The sequence below is a fragment of the Cavia porcellus genome, unplaced genomic scaffold (genome assembly GCF_034190915.1).
Source record: "Cavia porcellus strain 051 isolate PalLab524CR breed Dunkin Hartley unplaced genomic scaffold, mCavPor4.1 scaffold_7, whole genome shotgun sequence".
Taxonomy (NCBI): domain Eukaryota; kingdom Metazoa; phylum Chordata; class Mammalia; order Rodentia; family Caviidae; genus Cavia; species Cavia porcellus.
Genome location: NW_026947490.1, coordinates 38,089,139 through 38,105,080, shown reverse-complemented (window position 1 = coordinate 38,105,080; position 15,942 = coordinate 38,089,139). Strand labels below are relative to the sequence as shown.

Here is a 15,942-nt window from a genome sequence, read left to right as displayed (position 1 = left end):
ATCTCTTCTGCCTGCTCAAGCCTGCATGTGTACAGCCAGCTGCCAGGGCTCAGGAGATCGGCCTAGGCCAGATGACTGTGTTCCCTGGGGGTACTGGTTCTCCCTAGAAGCTTTCCCCTTGGGGTCCAAGGAGCCCCTGAGATGGCTGCATTGAGGTACAGGATGCCCCATTTCCCAGCCTTGGAAGCCCAAGTGCTTCTGAATTCTCCAAGCTCTGGGCTGTTTCTGTTCCACACTTTAGTGCACAGGTGATGCACAGTGTGGTGTGACCTGGCAGGACTGTGTTGGTGATGACACTGTGTATCTTTCACTCTGCTCACAGCTGCTGTCCTGTGTCCCAGGGTGGTATCTGACCTTCCTGATCTCCCCCTGGTCCTCACATGACAGCCCCTCCTGGGAACAGGTCTGTCTGACCTAGCTCTGTGTCTGCACTCTGCTAGGACTCTCCCGAGGCCCAGGCCACCTGCAGTTCTGGGGATACCAGGTGTCCTGCCCCACTGTGCAGAAGCCTGGAAACAAATGCTGCCATTGAATGCTTGGTGCAGCAGGGATCACCCAGCTCCCCGAGGTGTAATGGTCCTGGGATTCAGTGCCCCAGGTGAGGGGCATCCAGATAAGAGCCTGGCCACTTCATTCCGGCCTGAGGAGTCTGGTCCCATCCGTGCAGGCATGAGGCTGTGTGCCCTGCTAGCCATGCTGTCAGGTGCCCTCTTGGCAGCCCCTGGGCCTTTGGGTTGGCTGCTTCCTGGCCACATCCCTCGCTTCAAGCGTCCAGGGGATGTGGTGCTGGGTGGCAGCTTCTCTATCCTTCGTTTCTACAATTCTGTCTCCCTGGACTTCACAGCACTGCCTGCAAGGCAGCCATCCTCACGGTGAGCAGGGTTGGTGGATTCCCATGCTGTGGTGCTGCAGGTTCCCAAATATTGCTTTGTGCCTGGTCATTGGTGGCTCCCAGTCCTTAGTGACTCTTTCTGTGCATCTCCTTCTGGCTGGCCCTTGTGCAGTCCAGAACATGCTATGTGCTGTGCTTGGGGACTGCAGGCTTGGGCAAATGTTCCTGGGCTTCTCCTCCTTCTGAGATGGGTACAGGGCTGGATGAGAGACAGGTGTTTTTGCTGACTGAGCTTAAGGCTGATCCTCAGGAGCTGGGATTCAGGTTCTGTTGTTTTTGCTTTGCCTGTTTCTGTCCTTCAGTTCATAGTGCAGCACACGTTTTAAATTAAATGAGACTGCTCTGGCTCCCTCTCAGGCAGAAGCTTTCTTTCTCTCAATAAATATATTCTGCTCTTTAAAGAAATGAATAAATCATATATGTTTAGTTTTACTAAAGGCTGTCAAAATTCTTTTGAAATGACAAAACTTTGTGTTATCATCAGAAATGCCTAGTTTTTCCTTTCGACATTCACTGGGTGTTTTGATATGTTTGAAAATTAATGAATAATAATTGTACATATGTCTGGCTCACACTTCAGCATGCTGATGTGTGTATATATATATCATAGAAAGATTAAGTTAGAAGAAATTTTAAAAAATACTAAATTAGGCTGATCAGTGCATCATGAAGTCATGTATGGACTTTTTTTTTTGTTAAAGAGCACATTTAAAGTCTATTCTTAGCGACTTTGAAATACATGTTAATTTTGGGGGCCTTTAACATTCTTGGGCACCAGACTTTATGTTCGTGCCTAGGCACAGTCTAACTTTCCAGCACCTACTGGATCTGGCCCACTTGATGGTTTGTCTGTTTTTTCTGTATTTTGGTTTAAGCACATGGCATTAACTTTGGATAATGTCTCTAGTATTCTTTATTCCCTACTCTTTTATTACTTTCTTCTTTCCATCCTTTCCTTCTTTCTTTTATAGCATGATCTTGTAAATTTGCCCAGGCTGGGATTGATCTTGCAAACTTCCTGCCTCAGCTTCCCAGAGTGCTAGATTAAAGGTGTGCACAACCACACTCCAACCAGCCCTCTCCCTGTCTGTTCTGGATGACGCTGTGTGAATTTCTGTATGCATGTTACATGGAAATGCAACTTGTCCCACATACTGTGTGTGCCATGCATACAGGTATCACTGACTATGCAAGCCTACTCTGCCCTGTGATGACTGTGACTTTGGACTTCTCTCCTCAGTGTGTCCAGCTGGGGCTACCGGGTGGCCCAGAGCTTTGTCTTTGCTGTGGAGGAGATCAACAGGAGCACCCACCTGCTGCCCAACCTGACACTGGGCTTCTCCATTCACAACTCTGGGGACTCTGTGCATGGGGCCATGCATGAGACCATGTCCTTCCTCTCACGGCAGGAGGATCCAGTCCCTAACTATGCATGCCACTGGGGTCCACCCAGGGTTGCCATGGTGGGGGACACACGCTCAGCGCTGTCTGTGGCCATGGCCAGGCTCTTGGGGCTCTACAAGTTTCCCCAGGTGAGTCCGCCCAGGTGCTGTTCCTTCAGAACCAGGAGAATGGCAGAGAGGCTGAGTGATGTGACACTCAGGTAGGTGCTGCTCTGCTGTGGGAGGTCCCTGCTGTCACATCCACATCTGAACCTGTTCTCTGCATGACCCTTTGTTATGGGAGAGCTCTGTTCTCATCCCTTGGAGGAGGAGCCAGCTTTGGATCAAACACAGTGACGGCCTCAGCTCACTCAGTGCCAGGAGCTGGAGCTGAGGTTCAAGTCCAGGCAGGGGATTCAGGCCACTAGCTTCACCTGTACCCTTGGTTGTCACTGAATTGCAGGCTCTCGATGGTACTCCCGAAACAGTGGTCATAGGAGGCTGCCACATATGCCACTGCCAATGAGAGCTCTTACTTTTAGGGGAGGAATTGAGATGTGTAGCGTGGATTCACCCAATGAACATGGCTATTAGCATGACCAGGGTGAAAATAACAGCCACCAGTAATGTGAATGTTTTCCTCACCCTGCAAAGAAACCCCAAACCCAGGAGGTACCACTTTGCTCCAGCGACCCCCAAGCCACCCATCTGCATTACATCTCTGTGGATCTGCCTTTGTGGATATTTCCCAGGATGGAATTAGAAGGTGTGTGTTGTGGGACTTGCAGCTTCCCTGGGCAGTGTCATGGGTCAGTCTCACTGTGGCCAGTGTTAGAGTTTCACCCTTTTCCAGTGACCATTCATATTCTCTCTGTGCAAAGACCTCATTGTGTTCACTCACTCTGCAGTTCATAGGATTTGAGCTGCTTTGTCTTCAGGTCCTTTGGATGCTGTTTCTCTGCATGTTCAGGATCAGACTTAGCATTGTTGTGTGTGGAGCAGAACCACTGGGCCCAGTGCTGCTCTTTTGAACTAGTGTTATGTGTTCCTTGGCTCTGCATGGGGTTGCATTCCCATCAGCTGTGTTCAAGGGTCCTACTGAAGCCTATCTGGTCTCACTTTGAAGCCTGTGAACCTGGGTGAGTCCCACTGTCACTCCCGCTTGCTGTGAGGAAGCTACCTGTGCAGTGGGACATTGAAGGTGACAAAATTTGGTTGCAGTCTGTTTACCAAGGTGCCATACAGTTGTGGAGAAGGGGGCACCCATGGCTCCTACTGTGCTGGGACCATCTCCCAGGGCCTCCATCTTGTTTGGATGCTCCCTGAGTGGCTCCAGGTTCTTCGTGATCAGGTGGATGGTCCTTCTGGAGAGTCTTCCAGTTCCTATTGCTGTTCCACGTGTCTGACCTCAGATTGTCAGTGCAGAATCCTTAGCCCAAGGATTCTGATCCTCTCAGCTTAGAGTACTAATAATACATTCTCAACTATAGTTTTCTGTGAGGTGGATTTTTCTCCTTTCCTTCAAATATAAGCACATTTAAAGACTTGGAAATATCTTGGTGAATCATACCTCAAGAAAATCCTATTTTCCATGTTGTAGGTAGGTCAGAAATTACACAGAATCTTCAAGGAAATCTGGGTTTTGAACAAAATCCAAACCCATAGGTACAGGACAAACCTGTACTCATCATTCATCAGAAATCCACATCATTGCTTATCCTGTACTTTTATTTGCAAAATTTGGCTAGCCTGTCCCTATGAGAGCTAGTCCTTGTGGGGCCCTTTCTGCAGGTCCCAGGATATCCAACACCTACAGTTGGAGCTGAAGTGCAACCTCTGTGCCATCTATTGAATCCCTGCTCTCTCACAGGAGGAGGGGGTTTATATATCGGTGAGGAGAGTTAAGGTATCATCTATCCACTCAGCCACGGCCTGAGCGACTGCATCCTGCACCTCAGCCTCTACCAGCATCCAACATGATACCGTGCTGTGCCAACTGCATCTCAAGAGCTCTTTTCTCTTTTGGAAAAATGATCTCTTTCCAACACAAAAACAAACAGCTGTAAATTGCCTCCCCACATTCTTTGTCATCTCTCACAGAACAGAGTTCAAAAAATAGCCAGATGAGATGCACTGGCCCTAAACATGGTCCCTGGTATTCAAGGTAACCTACTAGTTCTGTGCCAAGCAGAGTCTTTGAGTCAAGCCCATCTGAGGCCCTGGCCTAGACAGCAGTGTGGGATTCCAGGGGCCTAGTTGAGGCTCATCTGCTCCTGAGTTTCCTCCTGAGCCATATGGGCTGTATGAGGCTGAGCCAGAAGACATGGAGCTGACCCTTGCTGGGCCCTCCTGGGCTCTCAGAGCATGGTGTGAAATGTATATATTAGTTTTGGGAATATGAGAATTTTGACACTATTGATTCTGCCTAAGATGGGGATGTCTTTCCATTTTCTAATTGCCTCTTCCATTTATGTCTTCAGAGGACTATAGTTTTCATTATAGAGATCTTCTACTTCCTTGGTTATTTGTATTCCTAGGTACATTACTTAATCTTTGTGTTCTTCCTATGAATGCAGTCCTTTTCCTGATTTCCTTCGCTGTGGATTAATTGTTAGTGTATAAAATTTCTGTTAATGGTCATTACTTTTTAATTTTCTGTTTAATTTTAAGTAACTTAAAACTGATTTTGTATCCTGCCACCTAGATAGGTTGCCTTATGAGCTCTAAGAGTTTTCTCACCGCATTTTTGTGTCTTTTGAATAGAGGATAGCGTGACAGTTTTCTTTCCTGTTGGTCCATCTTTTATTTCACTTTCTCTTCCAGTTCATCAGGCTAAACTTCAATTGCTCTATTGTATGTTACTGTGCGTGTGGAGACACTTGTGATGTTTGATGTTAGGGGGATGTATTCAGTTTTCCCCCAGTTGCTATGAAGTCGACAGTGAGCTTGTCACAAATGACTTCCATTAGTTTGAGTTGATGTCCTATACTAATATCCATCAGAGTTTTCAATATGAATGGATGTTGAATCTTTTTTCTGCACCAACTGTGATGATCAAGTGATTTTTATCCTTAATTATGTTTCTTGACTTACATAAGATGAATCACCCTTGCATAACTGGGCAGAAGCTGACATGGTCATGATGTATGATTTAAAAAAATTTTATTTTATTTTAAAGAGATTAAGAGCAGAGAGGACAGAACAAAGCAGATCAGAACAGAACAATGTAAGCAACACAGCACTTCACCACAAGATAACTGGATAATAACAGTAGCTACCATAATGTGTCTTTCTTTGAAATAGTTGAGAATACCGTCACATACAACAGTGTGAAGCATAACAAAATAGTGTAAAACCATTCAAGAGAATGTAAGTATTATTGCGCATTCAGAACCAAATAACAGAAAATGAAAAATGGCTACTATGTCATCTTATTTTCATAAAAATTAGTTTACACTATCACACATATTAAAATCCAATATGACACAACATCATTGAACCATGGAAACAAAAGAATAAAAGCATGGTAGGACATCAAAGCAAGATGATATTAAATCAGCAATGGCTGCCATAATGTCTCATTTTCTTCAAAATAGCTGTTCATATCATCGCACCTAACATCAAAGAAAACAGAATAAAACCATTCCAACTAAGGAATGAAAACATTTATAATGCTTCAAAGCAATGTAATGAGGATCCATGATTATTATAAAATCTTATGTACTCTTACCATTTTGTACACTAGGGAGACTATATGGTATTTATATACGTGATTTTCATTTATTTGGCTTATGAGTATGGTTTCAAGTTGCATCCATTTATTTATAAATGTCTTAATGTGATCATTCTTTATGGCTGAGTAGTATTCCATTGCATAAAAATACCATCACTTTTTTATCCATTCCTCAGGTTTTTTTGGTGCTACCATAAACATGGCTGTACTTATATCACAGTGGTATGATGTTTTCAGTTCTTCTGGGAACATGCTCAGAAGTTGAATAGGTGAGTCAAATGGGACTTCCAATCACAGCTTTTTGAGGAACCTCCAGAAGGACTTCCACAGTAGCTGCACCAGTCTACACTCCCACCAACAGTGCAGGAGAGTTCTTTTTCCCCCACAATCTCTCGAGCATTTTTTTGTAGTTTTCTTGACCCTGGCCATTGTTTCTGTAGTGAGATGGAATTTTAGTGTTGTTTTAATTTGCACTTCTCTAATGACTAATGATGAAGAACATTTTTTCATGCATTTATTTGCCATTTGTATTTCTTCATCTGAGAAGTGTGTATTCATCTCAGATGTGCAATTTTGGATTAGATATTTGAATTTTGGGGGTCTGAGTTTTAAAAACTCTTTATATGTTCCAGCCAGAAGTCTTTTGTCTGAGGGACAGTTTACTATGATTTTTACCCAGTTTGTGGGTTTGTCTTTCACTATGCTGGAGATTTTGTTCGACATGGAGAAACTCTTTAATAATACATGACCCCAGTTATTGATTCTTGGAAATATTTCTCATTTGGTTTGATTCCTGTTAATGAATTCTCTACCTACCACTATGTCTTCAAGATTTTTACCTACTTTGTCTTCCAGGATTAGTGTTTTTGTTTTAATATTCTAATCTTTGATCCATTTAGATTTTAGTTTAGTACATGGTGATAAGCATGGGTCTAGTTTTAGTTTTCAGCATTTGGAGAGCCAGTTTTTCCTGCACCATTTATTAAAGAGACTGTCATTTTTCCAGTGAACATGTTTGGCCCCTTTATCAAAGGTAAGTTGATTGTGTTTGTAGTTGTGATCTTCTAATCTATTCTCTTGATCTTCTAATCTCTGTTTTTATTCCAGTACCATGTTGATTTTATTACAGGAACTTTGTAGTATAACTTCAAGTCAGGGATTGTGATGCCTCCTGCCTTGCCTTTGTTGCTTAGAATTGCCTTTGCTATTGGAGGTCTCTTCTGGTTTCAGATGAATTTTATGAATGATTTATTGAGATCTATGAAGTATGTTAGTGGTACTTTGATTGGGGTTGAATTGAATCTGTGTAAGAGTTTTTGGAGAATGGCTATTTTCTCAATATTTACTCTTCCTATCCATGAACAAGTTATGTCTTTCCATTTTCTGAGATATTCTTCGATTTCTTTTTTTATGTTATAATTTTCCCTGTATAGATCTTTTACTTCTTTCATGAGATTAATTCTTTATTTCATTTTTTTGTATGCTAGTGTGAAGGACATGGCTTCTCTTATTTCTCTCTTGGTGATATTGTTGTTAGTGTATAGTAATCCTATTAATTTTTGAGGAGTGACTTTGTATCCAGTTACATTACTGAATTCATTTATTATATCTAGGAATCTTGTAAGCGAGTTTGGGGGGTCCCCTTTGTAGAGTGTCATTTCTTTTTTATTTTTTATTTTTAAAAAGATTAAGATAAAAGAGGACATAACAACACAGGTTAGAACAGAAAAATTTAAGCAACATAATGTTTCACCACAAGACAACCGGACATAACAGTAGTTACCATAGAGTTTCTTTCCTTGAAATATTTGAGTATACCTTCATATACGATAGCATCAAACCTAACAAGAAAGTGTAAAACCATTCAAGACAATGAAAGTATCACAGGGTATTCAAAACCAATTAACAGAAAATGAAAAATGGTTTTTATATTATCTCCTTGTTTGTAAAAAAAATTGTTTGTACTATGACATAGAATAAAATCCAATAAGGTACAACATAATAAAACTGATGGAGACAGAAGAACAAAAGCTTGGTGTAAATTCAAAACAAGATGATATTGAATCCTCACTAGGTATTATAGTGTCTTGTTTTCTTCAAAGTAACTGTTTATACCATCACAGACAATAAAATCAAACAACCCAGAATAAAACCATTTTAACTAATGAATAAAAATATTACAAGGCTTCAAAGCAATATAATGAGGAACCATGATTACCACATAATTTTATGTATTCTTACCATTTCTTACACTAGGGAATCTATTTGGTATTTATATATGTGAGTTTGATTTATTTCGCTTATGAGTATGGTCTCAAGCTGCTATTTAATTACAAATATCTCAATGTGATCATTCTATATAGCTGAGTAGTACTCCATTGTATAAAAATACCACAACTTTTTATCCATTTCTCAGATGATGGACACTTACGTTGTTTCCAAAATCTGGCTATTACAAATTGTGCTGATACAAATGTGGGTGTACATATGTCACTGTGGTATGATGTTTTCAGTTTTTCTGGAAATATGGCTAGAAGTAGATTAGCTGGAACAAATGGGACTTCTAATCCAGGCTTTTTGAGAAATCTCCAGACCGACCTCCACAATGGTTGTACCAGTCTACAGTCCCACCAACAGTGCTGGAGAGAGGCCCAGGTCAAGTGCTCCCCACCAATCTTACTTGAGAAGGGAGTAGCTGATTGAAGTCACTGCAGCCCCTTGTTCTGGTCAGTCTTCCCAGTCCCAGAATGTCATCTGCTGGAGCCTATTTGTCTATGGAAGTGTTTTTATTCCCATCACTCTCTGCAGGTCAATGCAGGGTTCCCCATCAGCTCGGCTCTGAGTTTGGTTCACCAATTCCCATCCTTAGTGTGAATGCATCTCCAGTGAGCTGATGCTGGTGGGCTTTCACATAGCTTGCTAAGTTTCTACTGCGCACGTTCAAGTGCAGCAATGTCAGGGTGTTCAACCAGCAAGTTCAAGTGGCAGTACCCAAACTGTAGCTGTTCTAAGTAGTACTGGGACTATGTTTTTAATTGGTTTCTCTCAGTTTAGATTGCTCCTGGGTCAGAAGGGTCTATCTCCCTCTGTTCAGCACTCCCCATGCTGTATTATTTTTGAAATCTAAGTTGACTATGTCAGGGAGCCTCTGTAGCTTGCTGTTATCTATCCCCCATCTTTTTTGAGTCCCCTCACAGTGTGGCTTTAATTTGCATTTCTCTAATGAGCAAAGATGATGAACATTTTTTCATGTATTTACTGCCATTTGTATTTCTTCATTTGAGAAGTGTGTATTCATCTCAGATGCCCATTTATGAATTGGATCTTTGAATTTTTAGGGTCTGATTCTTTTAATTCTTTATATATTTTAGGCAGAAGTCCTTTGTCTGAGGGAGAGTTCACTAAGATTTTTTTCCAGTTTGTGGGTTTTCTTTTCAGGATTCTGGAGATTTCTTTTGACATGCAGAAACTTTTTAATAAGAGGTGATCCCAGACATTGATTCTGGGAAGTATTTCCCATGCAATTTGATTCCAGTTCTTGAATTCCCTGTCTACTCCTACTGTCTTCCAATAGATTTAGTGTTTCTGTTTTAATATTCAGAACTTTGATCCACTGAGATTTTATTTTAGTGCATGGTGATAGACACAGGTCTACATTTAGTTTTCGGCATATGGAGAGCCAGGTTTTCCAACACCATTTATTGAAGAGACTGTCATTCTTCCAGTGAAACTGTTTAGCCCCTTTATCAAAGATAAGGTGGTTGAGTGTGTTTGTAGTTGTGGTTGTATCTTCTAATCTATTCCATTGATCTTCAGCTCTCTTTTGATTCCAGTACCATGTTGATTTTATTACAGGAGCTTTGTAGTATAACTTCAAGTAAGGGATTGTGATGCCTCCTGCCTTGCCTTCACTGCTTAGAACTGCCTTTGCTATTCTAGGTCTCTTCTGGTTCCAGATGAATTTTAGGTGTAATTTCTTGAGATCTATGAGGTATGTTGATTGTATTTTTATTGGGATAGCATTGAATCTGTATAACAGTTTTGGGAGAATTGCCATTTTCACAATGTTTATTCTTCCTATCCATGAGCAAGGGATGTCTTTCCATTTTCTGAGATCATATTCAATTTCGTTTTTCAGTGTATTATAATTTTCCCTGTATAGGTCTTTCACTATTTTTGTGAGAGTAATTCCTAAATATTTCAGTTTTTTGGTTGCTAGTGTGAAGGTTGTGGCTTCTCTTATTTCTCTGTCAGTGATTTTGTTGTTAGTGTATAGGAATGCTATTGATTTTTGAGTATTGATTATTCATCCAGCTACATTACTGAATATATTTATTATATCTAAGTGTCTTTCAATGGAGTTTTGGGGGTCTTCTATGTAGAGTGTCATGTCATCCACAAACAATACTAATTTAACTTCTTTTCCTATCTCTATCTCTTTTATTTCTCTCTCTTGTCTAACTGCTCTAGCTAGTATTTCCAATACTATATTAAATAGGAGCAGTGATAAGGGACATCCATGTCTTGTGCCTGAGTTTAAAGTAAAGACCTTCAATTTTTGGCCATTTAGTATGATACTGGCTGTTGGTTTCTCGTAGATAGCCTTTACTATATTGAGGTAAAAACCATATAATCCAATTTCCTTTAAAGTTCTTGTCATGAATGAATGTTGGACCTTATTCAAAGCTTTTTCTGCATCTTTAGAAATGATCACATGATTCTTACTTTTGGCTTTATTGATATGGTGGGTTACCTTTACTGATTTACATCTGTTGAATCATCCCTGCATGCCTGGGATGAATCCCACTTGGTCATGGTGTATAATATTCTTGATGATTTTCTGCATCCTATTTGCCAATATTTTCTTGAGGATTTTTGCATCTGTGTTCATTAGGGAGATTGCTCTGTAGTTCTCTTTTTCAGTTGGGTCTTTCTCAGGTTTTGGTACTAGAGTAATATTTGCTTCCAGGAATGACTTAGGAAGGATTGCTCCCCTTTGAGTTTCATTGAAGAGTTTGAGTAGTGTCGGCATTAAGTCTTCTCTGTAGTTCTTGTAGAATTCTGCAGTGAATCCATCTGGGCCTGGGCTCTTCTTTGTAAGTAAGGACTTAATTACATTTTCAGTTTCATTCACAGAAATTGTGTTATTCAGTAGTTTCACATCTTCTGAACCTAGCTTTGGTACTTCATATGTTTCTAGGAATCTTTCTATTTCTTCTGTGTTGTCAAACCTTTGAGAGTAGAGGTTTTCGAAATAGGTGTTGATGATCTGTATTTCTATAGAGTGTGTAGTGATTTCACCTTTTTCATTTCTTATTGCATAAATTTTAGCCTTTTCTTCCCTTTTTAAAATAAGGTTTGCTTGGGGCTTATCAATTTTATTGCTTTTACAGAAATAACTCTTTTATTAATTGATTCTTTGGATTGTTTTATTAGTATCTATTATATTGATTTCTGCTCTGATTTTAAAAAATTTCATTTAAATAGAAAAAGAGAAAAAAACAAACAAAACAAAACAGTGTAAGGGTACAAGTGATACAGAACTACAAAACAATCAGTAAGAAGTCACCTGTTAATAGATTACACATTGTCATCTTAGAGATAGTTGTTCAAATCACAGGATCAAAGCATACAAAGTGGATACAAACAGTGAGACTGCAAACAGTTGTGCTCAATGATCCAACCAAAAACATTAATATGGTCGCCTATCTTAACACACCTAAACACAATTGCAGTTGTATTCTTTAGAGCACTTTTTTCCTCTCATTTTTACATAAAAATTTACACATTTTGGGTTTTATTACTCCCATAGTTCTTATTACTTTTTTTGGAAGAGAATAAAACCAAATTAGACAAGACAAAGCTGTCAGTCAAAACCAAGGATAGACATAGCACACGATGTAAAAACAGAGTACAAGGTTATCAACAATTGTTACCATAATGCCTCTTGCTTCCTCAAAAAGAATTGCCTATATCATTAGGTATTATAAAGTTGAACAAATCAGTACATAACAAGACCAATAGAACCTAAACATTTTAAACATTACAGGATTTCAAAAGAAGATAATAGTCAAACCAGAATGGACATCATAGTGAATCTTATTGCTTTCAAAATAGTTGCCTATACCCTCAAACTTGATACTATCAAACCTAGATAGTGGGAGTAATACAGGACTTCAAATCAAGTTAATAGGAATTCAAAAAAGTTACTATGATATATCTTGCTAATTTTTTATTTTTTCACCCTAATTAAAAATGTTAAAAAAAAACTAAATCATTTTTTAATGAATAAGGGAGAGATTCAGATAAAATAGGACATAACAACATACTAATACAGGTTAAAGTATGACAATTTCACTAAACTAGTGCTTCACCACCAAATAACCCAACTTAATTGTAGTTATCATAGTGTCTTTTTCCTTGAAATATTTGCATGTAACTTCATATACTATAGCATCAAACATATCAAGACAATGTAAAACCATTCAAGTGGATGAAAGTATTGTAGGGTATTTAGAACCAGCTAACAGAAGAAGAAGAATGGTTTCTATATTATCTCTTTGCCTTTAACAATTTTTGTTTATACTATTACATATAACAAAATCTAGCAAGATACAACATGATAAAACCAATGGAGAAAGAAGAGCTTGGTGGGGCTTCAAAACAAGATGATATTAAATCAGCACTAGCTATTATGATGTCTTGTTTTCTTCAAAATAGCTGTTCATTACATCACAGCCAATAATATCAAGCAGCCCAGAATAAAGCCATTCCAATTAATAAGTGAAAACTTTATAAAGCTTCAAGGCCACATAATGAGGAATCATGATTACCACATACTTTTATATGTTTGAATCATTTCTTACACTAGGGAAGCTATTCGGTATTCACACATGCGAGTTTTATTTATTTCACTTATGAGTATGGTCTCAAGCTGTGCCCATTGATTTATAAATACCTCAATGTGATCCTTCTTTATAGCTGAGTAGTACTCCATTGTATAAAAATACTGAAACTTTTTTATCCATTCCTCAGTTGATGGACACTTGGGTTGTTTTCAAGATCTGGCAATTACAAACTGTGCTGCTATGAACATAGTGGCGCATATATCACTGTGGTACGATGCTTTCAGTTCTTTTGGGAATATGTCTAGAAGTGGAATAGCTTGAAAAAATGGGACTTCTGATCCCAATTTTGAGAAATTTCCAGACTGACCTGCACAAAGATTGTACCAGTCTACACTCCCACCTACATTGCTGAGGGTTCCTTTTTCCCCACAGCCTCTCCAACATTTGTTGTTATTGGTTTTCTTGATCCTGGCCATTATTTCAGGAGTGAGATGGAATCTCAGTGTGGTTTTAATTTGCATTTCTCTAATGACTAATGATGATGAACATGTTTTCATGTATTTATTTGCCATTTGTATTTCATCATCTGAGAAGTGTGTATTCATCTCAGATGCCCATTTTTGGATTGGATCTTTGAATTTTGGGGGTCTGAGTTTTTTTTAATTCTTTATATGTTTTAGACAAAAGTCCTTTGTCTGAGGAGGAGTTCACTAAGGTCTTTTCCCAGTTTGTGGGTATTCTTTTCACCATGCAGGAGATTTTTTGGACATGCAGAAACTTATTAATAAGACATGGTCCCAGTTAATGATTCGGGGAAGTATTTCCCGTGTGATTTGAGTCCTGTTCATGAATTCTCTACCTACCCATAAGTCTTCAAGGTTTCTACACAATTTGTCTTCCAATAGATTTAATGTTTCTGTTTTAATATTCAGACCTCTGATCCATTTAGATATTAATTTAGTACATGGTGATAGGCGTGGGTCCAGTTTTAGTTTTTGACAAATGGAGAGCCAGTTTTTCCAACACCATTTATTACAGAGACTGTCATTCTTCCAGTGAATCTGCTTGGCTCCTTTATCAAAGATAAGGTGGTTGGGTGTGTTTGTAGCTGTTGTTGTATCTTCTAATCTATTCCATTGATCTTCGGCACTCTTTTGATTCCAGAACCATGTTGATTTTACTATTGTTGTTTTGTAGTATAACTTCAAGTAAGGGATTGTGATGCCTCCTGACTTGCCTTTGCTGCTTAGGCTTCTAGGTCTCTTCTGGTTCCAGATGAATTTTAGGAGTGATTTTTCTAGATCTATAAGGTGTGTTTATGGTATTTTTTATTGGGATAGCATTGAATCTGTATAACAGTTTTGGGAGAATGGCCATTTTCACAATGTTTATTCTTCCTATCCATGAGCAAGGGATGTCTTTCCATTTTCTGAGATCATACTCAGTTTCTTTTTTCAGTGTATTATAATTTTCCCTGTATAGGTCTTTCACTTCTTTCATAAAAGTAATTCCTAAATATTTCAGTTTTTTGGTTGCTAGTGTAAAGAGTTTGGCTTCTTTTATTTCTATCACTGTGATTTTGTTGTTAGTGTATAGGAATGCTATTGATTTTGTATCCAGCTACATTGCTGAATTTATTTGTTTTACCTAAGAGTCTTTCAATGGAGTTTAGGGGGTCTTCTATGTAGAGTATCATGTCATGTGCAAACAATGATAATTTAACTTCTTCTTTTCCTATCTTTACCCCTTTTATTTCTATCACTTGTCTAATTGCTCTGGCAACTATTTCCAGTATTATATTAAATAGGAATCATGACAAAGGACATCCTTGTCTTGGGCCTGATTTTAAAGTAAAGGCTTTCAATTTTGGTCATTTAGTATGATACTGGCTGTTGGATCTCGTAGATGGCTTTTTTGTATTGAGGTGAAGACCACCTATTCCAATTTTCTGTGAAGTTCTTATCATGAATGAATGTTGGACCTTATCAAAAGCTTTTTCTGCATCTATAGAAATGTTCATGTGATTGTTACTTTTGGTTCTATTGATATGGTGCATTACATTAATTGATTTACATAGTTGAACCATCCCTGCATGCCTGGGATGAATCCCACTTGGTCATGGTGTATAATCTTCTTAATGATTTTCTGCATCCTATTTGCCAATATTTTCTTGAGGATTTTTGCATCTGTGTTCATTAGGGAGATTGGTCTGTAGTTCTCTTTTTCAGTTGGGTCTTTCTCAGGTTTTGGTACTAGAGTAATATTTGCTACCAAGCATGATTTAGGAAGGATTGCTTCCCTTTCAGTTTCATCGAAGAGTTTGAGGAGTGTCGGCATTATGTCTTCTTTGTATTTCTTGTAGAATTCTACAATGAATCCATCTGGGCCTGGGTCTTCTTTGTAGGTAAGGACTTAATTACGTTTTCAATTTCATTAATATAGATTGGATTATTCAGCAGTTTTACATCCTCTTGATCTAGCTTTGGTACTTCATATGTTTCTAAGACTCTGTCTGCTTCTTATGTGTTATCAATCCTATGAGAGTATAGGTTTTCATAATAGGTTTTGAGGATCTTCCGTATTTCTAGAGTCTGTAGTAATTTCACCTCTTTTATTTCTTATTGCATGAATTTTAGCTTTTTCTTCCTTTTTAAAAATAAGGTTGACTAGGGGCTTATTGATTGTATTTATTCTTTTAGAGAACCAACTCCTTGATTCGTTGATTCTTTGGATTGTTTTCTTAGTCTCTATTGTGTTGATTTCTCCTCTGATTTTTATAATTTCCTCTGTTCTTTTGGCTTTGGGCTTGACTTGCTCTGCTTTTTCTAGCTGTTTGAGTTGTAGCATCAGATTATTTATCTGTATTCATTCTGTTTTCCTGATGTGGGAACTCAATGCAATAAATTTTCCTCTGAGGATGGCTTTCATTGCATCCCACAGATTCCGGTAAGTTGTATCCGTGTTTTCATTTTCTTATAGGTATTGTTTAATTTCTTCTTTAATTTCCTCTGTGACCCACTGATTACTCAAAAATGTGCTATTTAGATTCCATGTGTTTGTGGGATTTTTGCAGTATCATTTGTCATT

The 15,942-nt window shown here is 38.7% G+C and overlaps 1 protein-coding gene across 1 annotated transcript in view; it reads left to right on the top strand.

Annotated features, from left to right (window-relative positions):
- Positions 1-669: 669 nt before the first annotated feature.
- LOC100717081 (extracellular calcium-sensing receptor-like) overlaps positions 670-15,942 on the top strand; it is a 31,773-nt gene continuing 16,500 nt past the window's right edge. The window contains exons 1-2 of the mRNA XM_003466602.3: positions 670-872; positions 2,133-2,424. Coding sequence (XP_003466650.3) covers positions 670-872; positions 2,133-2,424 — 495 coding nt within the window. The remainder of the gene's footprint in view (positions 873-2,132; positions 2,425-15,942) is intronic.